The sequence below is a fragment of the Kryptolebias marmoratus genome, linkage group LG1 (assembly GCF_001649575.2).
Source record: "Kryptolebias marmoratus isolate JLee-2015 linkage group LG1, ASM164957v2, whole genome shotgun sequence".
Classification (NCBI taxonomy): domain Eukaryota; kingdom Metazoa; phylum Chordata; class Actinopteri; order Cyprinodontiformes; family Rivulidae; genus Kryptolebias; species Kryptolebias marmoratus.
In genome coordinates this window covers 6730684-6738387 of record NC_051430.1, presented here as the reverse complement: position 1 = coordinate 6738387, position 7704 = coordinate 6730684, and the positions used below count along the sequence as shown (strand labels likewise).

The following is a 7704-nucleotide window of genomic DNA, read 5'->3' as shown; positions in this document are numbered from 1 at the left end:
CCTCCAAAGGAAGGCGTCCAGGAGGCATCCTAAAAAGATGTCTGAACCACCTCAACTGACTCCTTTCGATGTGAAGGAGCAGCAGCTCTACTCTGAGCTACCCCTGAATAATGGAGCTTCTCACCTTATCTCTAAGGCTGAGCCTGGCCACCCTAAGAGAGAAGCTTATTTCAGCTGCTTGTACCTGGGATCTCTGTCTGTCAGTCATGATTCTAACCTCATGGCCATAGGTGAGGGTCGGAACGTAGATGGACCAGTAAATCAAGAGTTTTGCCTTTCGACTCTCAGTTACATCAAATTTTAGCTCAATATCTGATATCTATATATATGTGATTTGCTGCCCTGTGGTCCTGCATACTTTGAGAAAGCTGTAAATGAACTTAAAGAATTAGTGAGCATAAAAGCTCCAGCTGCAGAAATCATGAGCGTTTTAATGCACAGCCACTAGTAAATAAAACTTGTTAATTCACCAGTTTATATTATATATATATTTGTAGGCGAGTGACTGACTTTAAACCACCCATCATAGGGATGCTTTGCACACTCGTTTTATCAGCGTGGAGCAGCGGACTTCCACACTTCCTTGCACGCCGACAGACGGCGCCTGTTTCTGCTCTCCAACAACTGACGTCACCGAGGGCAGCGAGTCCCAGCAGAGCTCCGCCCACCTCGGCTCCCTCTATAAAAGCCGGCGGGTCTCCACTGCTTTCCTCACAACACCATTCAGGTCTACTCGTCCTCACCGAGCAACACAGCTGGGCGAGTCCAACTAAGAGACATGTCTTCCTACGTGTCCTCCGAGTCCCGCCGGGTCAGCCCGTGTGTCCACGGCAACAAGTTCGACACGGCCAACCGCAAGCAGGCGGCGGCCAACATCTTCGAGAACGTGAACCAGGCGGCGCTGATGAGACTCTTCCAGAAAACGGGCGACATGAAGGCGGAGGAGAGAGTGCGGAGCATCTTCTCCTACACGCACGACCCGGAGGGGAGGGCGCGCGCCCTGATGGCACTGAAGCAGCGGAAGAAGGACAAGTTCCTCCAGATCGCGGGCATGGTGCGGCAGCTGCTCCAGCTGCGCTGAGTCGCGCGCTACTCGCCGCCTGCGTGTCCCTGTCGGCTCCGGGGTGAGCCGAAGAGTGGCAAGAACAGACAAACAAACAAAAAACATTCCCGAATGTCAGCGTGTGACTGGGGTGGCTGCGCCGCGCCGTCTGTCGCCGGGAAAGAAGCGCAGGAGGAGGAGGAGGAGGAGGCCCCCGAGCGGCGGCTGCTGCCTCACGGACGGAGGCTGAGCCCGGGTGGAGCTGGCCTGAATGAAGGGACTGGAATATGAAGGGAATGCAGGTCTTCTCCCCTCACGTTACTGACTGAGTGACTTGAATCCGTCCCTGCCTCGCTGTGGATGTGCGTCAGTGCGTGTGAGGCTAACACGCAGCTGCAACATGCGTCCTCACCGTGCCTGTCCTCAACACGCACGCCTTGAGACTGAACTTTACTTCTCTGTATGAACACTACTCAGTAATGAGCACTGATGTGTTAAACTCAGAATACAATGATTTACAATTTTTTTTTATATTTTTAATAAACAATTGGTTAAAAAACAACAACAAAGACTTAAACTCTTGTCTGTCCTCATTCATCACTCCGCTGGGTTTCCATCTATGGCTCTGAGGCACCATCATCAGCTTTCAGCTTACACAGCTTCCCATTCAGAGCAGGATGCACTGGCAGCTGGGGCTTTTAAAGGGATAGTTCAGATATGTTAAAGTGGGGCTCTCTGGGGAAAAAGCTATGAGCAGTAAATGACTTACCTGTCGTAGATAGCTCTTTAAACACCCCGAGTAAGGAGGGACGAAGCTTCATTCTGACCTGATTGGTCATGCAAAATCTAATTTATGAACCTGTACAGCACCAGTGATGTCAAATTGCGTGGTTATTCAAGCAGAAATATTGTATTTCTGTTGCAGTGCTGTAGCATTTGCATTCGCAAGGTTTCTGTGCACAATGTAAAGGTTTATTCATTTTGGCCCAGGTCGTAGAAGCCGTTATCAGAAATAACCTTTTATTTCTCTGAGATATTTTTTAACCCAGGAAGGTGTTATTAACCTCTCCACAGGTAGAGCTGAACTAGCTGAACTCTGGTCCTGACTTGACATGCAATAATTTGAGGGAAATCACAACGACGCTGACCCTTTTCACTCAAGGAATATTAGGAAGTAATAAAATAAATGACACAATAATAATGAGACATGACTGCCTGAACTTTACTAGAATCAAAAGTAAAACCGAGAAATAAAAAGAAATCCTAGACATCTGCCATCCAACAAAGTGGCCTGTGTGTTCAAACCGCCCTGGAAGCAGAAAGCTGACTTCATGTCAGGTCACAACTCGAGCCTAGGCCTTTTATTTGACATTTCATCTGTAATTTCAAATATATATATATTAAACATTAAACAAGGCTGCTTCTATCTGTTCTAAATGAGGAGCATTGCACATTCGGGTTACTTGTCATTTGTAGAAACTGCTGTGTAATGTTGAGTCATATAATCAGGATAGTTACACAGAAAAACGGGGAACAAACCCCAAGAAGAAGCACATTCAGTGAGCTCATTTCTGCCTGCAGCGTTCTCTATTCTGACACAGATGAGGACGTTCAGAGGGCTAGAGTTACTCATGTGAGGATGTTGTTAATCTTCACTGGGTTTCCCCCGCAGTGCTGGGTTGGGCTGGGCGCCGCAACAGACCGGCGTAAACCGGTTTGGCTCAGGTTGGGCCCGGGGAGAACAAGGGCAGAGGAGCGGCCCGCTGCGCAAAAGCCTGTTTGTGTTGGCGTCTAGTTAACAACTGTCCGTGCTCTCGAGATAAAAGAGCACGGACTTCAGCAGTTCATCCTTCAGCCCTAGTGAAGCGTAAAAATGTCCCTCTTACTGCAGCAGGGCAGCATCTCCATTAAGCCCGGCGTTTCTGAAGCCTCTCCGTGTTTTGTGTCCGCCCGCTTTGTGTGTGAAAGCAGGCTTAGCTGGACACGCACAGATCAGTCCAGTAACTGTCTGCTAATCTGCTTGCTCTGACAGTCACTCTGACCGGTTTGAACCAGTTCCTCGGGTTTCTGTGTGACGCCATCTTCTTACATGTGCTGAGCGATACGGGAAGCTCCCGTTACACCTGCCCCTAAGGTGTGGAACTCCCAGGAGTCACCTGGGAAGGAGTGTTTACTCCTCACATACTGACAGCTGTTTACGATTAACTCCAACTGTTGCTCTTGTGTAATTCAGCTTATCAGCATATAAAGAAGGGTTTCTGTACAGGAAACAAAAAAGCTAATTTAGTTCCGATGGGGCTTGTTTTACAAATGCTTTAATAAGACTGAAAATCATAAGTCTGTCTTTTATTTGATACTACAAGTCAGAGAGTCAAGTTAGAGTCACTTAGATAAAGAAATGATCAAGAAAATTACTTTTTTGTTTCCCAGGTTTTAGAGATTAAAGTCTTAGTGTCAAGACTAAAGTGTTCAAGTCTAGATTAATGTTGTTAAATTGAGATTAAAGTCAAAACTCTGAGATTAAAGTCATTATTTTAAGAGTAGAGACAAACATTTGACAAAAAAGTTCTGTTAAAATAAAAGTTATGGAGAGAGAAACTTAGAATATCAAGATTAATAATATGTCCAGAATAAAGTCAAAGCGTTGTGATTCAAGCTGTTATAATGAGAATGAAGCTGAAATGTTGCGAGTTAAATCTTGTGTTGGGATTGAAGACATAATGTAATCTGTAGATTTCAACTTTAATCTTGACATAAGAAAACTTGTAATTGTTCTCTATGGCATGAATGTTCTTTAAAAATACAAAATTTAATCCTAAAATGCCGACATTAAAATAGTTTCACAACTTGCCTATATGCACATCTCAACCTTCTGAAAAAGTTTTTTTTTAAGTCTAAATTCTTGTTTTCTTTTTTTTGTAACCTCTCCCACGTGTACTCACAAGAAAGATCTGACAATTGTTTTACGCATTGATGCCCTTCCTAGCCAACCAGGCGACTCAAAGCGCTTTACAACACAGTCTGTGCCCTCATTTCCCCATCCACACACATTCATACAGCACTCTGTTACATCTCTACAAAGCTAATCAAAATAAGTCATTCTATAGAGTCTATTCAGTGCTTTAGATCACATTCATACACCGATGGGGTACATTGGAGGCTGAGAGGGATTCCGGTCAACATGTGACTACATACTCTCATATTTGAACCTCCGGCTCTCTCGTCGGACCCCTGAAGTCAGCAAGTTAGCTTTTTGCCCAGCAAAGAATTGAATTGTAAGCAGGGTTTCTTTGCTGATTAGGAACAATTTTATAAGCTTAAAGAAACAAGGTATAAAATGTTAGTGAGTTTACCTAAACAGAGTGAGTACATTTTCTTCATACAGAGGCAGGCAACATTGTCTCCTTGTTTTCAATCTATATGCTAAGCTAATTAGCCGCTTTACTAGCATCAAGTTATATGTGTAGATATGTAAATTAAATCTGTTCCTTCATAATTGCACCAAACTCTAGTAGGGTTTCTCTCAATATGTTAAAAAATAATATGTTTGGGTTGTTTTGAGCTTCTTTTGTCAGCTAAGGTCATGCTTATTATAGTTTGCTCCGTCTATTTTTGGTCTTTTATCCTGCAGTTGTCCATTTTGTTTAGCTAGCGAATCTCATGTCAAGAACATTTTTTATTAGCTCCCTCTTCCCCTTTTTGGTGTGCAATTGTTTGAGAAGAGAAAGATAAATATTCAAGGCAGATGTCCTGGACGTCGTTGCCTTGTTGGCAGCAGTTAGCAGAGCTGGATGCAAAAGCCTGTTTGCTCCCACCCTCTTCCTGCCTTTCATCAGACTCCGAAATGGTGACTGGTTTGATGTTAGCCGACACGGCGGCATATGGCCTTTCAGCCTGGAGGAGGGTAATCACAGGGAGAGGGAGGAGAGCGTACAGGATGAAGGTGTCAACAGGGCAGGGTCAGAAGTGTACTAAAATTACACAGAAGTTAAAAGATGTGCAGGATTTAACTTTAATAATGGAGTCTGGTTTGGTATTCATGAACAAACTGGTGTAAAAATACAGACTTTTGTCTGTAATAATCCAAAAATGAAGTCCCAAATTATCATTTGGTCTTTATAATGATTTAAGTTGACAAAATGTCTACCATTTTATGTATAAACTATATAAGAAGTGTAAAAACCTCAAGATCGAAAGAAGTCTTAGCGCTGCTGGTAGTGGCTGGTTAGTGTCACTATTGGTAACCACACACCTGACTCTGAACAAGACAGACAGAAAAGCAGAGTAGAAATGAAGCCTGATTCTGGTCATCATATAGTGTTTCATGTTGGGAGATCTGACAAGTCAAAAAGATTTTCACTTCCAGCAGGGAAGAAAAAAAAAAACTCAGCTCAGATACAGTTAAAGTTAATGAGAGTTTGGATGGGCATACTTAGTGTCTTGTGGTTTTCTCTCAAATCCTCCAAAGTACAAAGGATTAAAAGAGGCGAAATGCCTATGTTTTGACATACAGTATAAACTGTAGGAAGAAGTGGAAAGTTTGTGGGGAAAAAAGACATTTGTTTCCAAAAATTTTCGACACTTCAGAAGTTTGAGACATCATCGCACTGTAAGTTCAACTGTCAGAGGTAAAATCTCCTGAATTAAAAAACTAAAAACTAAAGTTTGATATGGGTGCATCAGTGCCCTGGCATCCTTAATTAATGCCATGAGTAAGAAGCTGATAGGAAAATGTTGACATTTGCCGTTTAATCCTTAGAGTTGTAATGCATTGGTGTTTTTGGTAGAAAATTTGCCTGTTCCAGACTGAGATATTTATTTATATTTCCATGCCAAAGTGTTAACAATGACTACCTCATGTATGCTGCATTTGTTTAGAGAGCAGCTTGTGCCCATCCTTAGAAATGAGCCCTACTACAAATACTGGATTTGCAAGATGCAAAATGCAGATGACCAGAAGAGCTAAAGAAAGACCAGATCTGATGCCTGGCATTGTTGATTAAAACGTTTTAAATGCCATTTTCCACATTTTTCTTTTTCTAGTAGGATCTTTGATTCTGATTCATGAAAACATAATTTTTGTCTTTGTTCATTGCTTATATCAATAAATCAAATGCGTTCTGTTCATTCTGAATTGGCTTTCGTGCCCTCTGTTCAGCTTTTTAAGCAACAGGAGAAGCACATATTCAAGTAAGTAAAAAGAAATGGTGGCAGTGAAGCCAGTTTAAGATGTGAAAACAAAGTTAAAGAGCAAATCAGCTTGCTCTTTAACATTCGGATATATGAATGGCTAAAAGAGCATACAATTTTACATAATAAATAAGTGCAACAACAACAAAACCCTCTCAAAACCTGCAGACTAAAGCCAGAATGTGAGGCTAAACATCAATAAAAAGCCTATCACTAGGCTCGACTAAGCACATTGTTACTAAAGTTCCTCCTGGTGTGGGCAGCCCAGACAAGATATAAGGAAGTGAAAATGAGACGTCTTACGTTAGATTACAGGCAGGGAGTGGCAACCAGCTCAGTTCCAGTACAGACTGGTTTGCACCAAGTTCTGTCAGGGGGAAGTGAGAATCAGCTGCCTGTATGCTTTAAGACTAGTCAGAATTTAACTTGAAGGTCCCTCCCAAAAATAAGGAAAAAAAAAACACAATCATCAGAATTTGATGTAAGTTGGCTCGTTGTTTGATAAAATGGTTTGGGATGTGACACATGGCCGCTCTTACATTAACAAAAGGCTTCTCCTGATTCTATATTTAGCTTGTTATCATCGTTAATTTACCCGAGCTGTCAGAGAGGACAGCTGCTACAAAAAGATGTTTCTCTTTCCATGTGTCACACGTGCTGGAAACCCATTTTTTAATCAGCAGTTTAAACAACTTAGCAGACACCCACAACATCTTGCTGGAATTTCTCTGGAAACGCACTCACACTATCTGGATTTGTTTAACTTACTGTGCAGGATTTAGGAGAACAACTTGGAGAGAATGCTCCAAATAAAACTGCCTCATGAGGTGCACGATGAGACAGAGAGAAGGAGGTGCAAGAGTCGGGTTAGGAGATAAAACCCAAGAAACCCCAGCATTTTATAATAAAATATAATGATAACAATAATAAAAATGATTTGTATTCATTCAAGGAAAGCTGGGCCTTCAGTTTAGTATTTGTGTGCACTAAAAACCTCAAGTTCTGTACTCTCTAGATCAGGGGTGGCCAACCCTGGTCCTCAAGGGCCACTATTCTGCATGTTTTACTTGTTTCCCTGCTCCAGCACACCTGATTCAGGGGTTAAATTACCTCTTCATATTCTGCAGAAGCCTGTTAATCACCCATTGATTCAAATCAGGTGCGTTGGAGCAGAGAAACAAGTCAAGGATTCAAGGATTCAAGGAGACTTTATTGTCATTCGCATCACATGTGGTACATGAGGTGGAACGAAATTGTGAACCACGGTCCCAGCTTACATCTAATATAAATTTAAAAATATAAAACAGGAAAAAAAAAATAAACATAAAAAAAGATAAGGTAAAAAGATAAAGTGTCCAAGTGCAAATAAAGTGTCTTAGTGTGGAGTGTTAGTGTCTTTGAAAGTGTCAATGCAGTGTGTGTGAAGAGGTGGAGTTTGTGAGTCTTACAGCTTCTGGAATGAAGCTGTTTCT

At 42.2% G+C, this 7704-nt stretch overlaps 1 protein-coding gene across 1 annotated transcript; it reads left to right on the top strand.

The window, feature by feature from the left end:
* The first annotated feature begins 700 nt into the window (after positions 1–700).
* tcima (transcriptional and immune response regulator a) lies at positions 701–1619 on the top strand. Its single transcript, XM_017433965.3, has one exon. The coding sequence runs from the start codon at positions 779–781 to the stop codon at positions 1079–1081; it is 303 nt and encodes a 100-aa protein (XP_017289454.1). The 5' UTR covers positions 701–778; the 3' UTR covers positions 1082–1619.
* Positions 1620–7704: the final 6085 nt, after the last annotated feature.

Excerpts from the sequence above, each read along its gene's own strand:
- tcima (XM_017433965.3), top strand. The coding sequence starts at position 779 with ATGTCTTCCTACGTGTCCTCCGAGTCCCGCCGGGTCAGCCCGTGTGTC.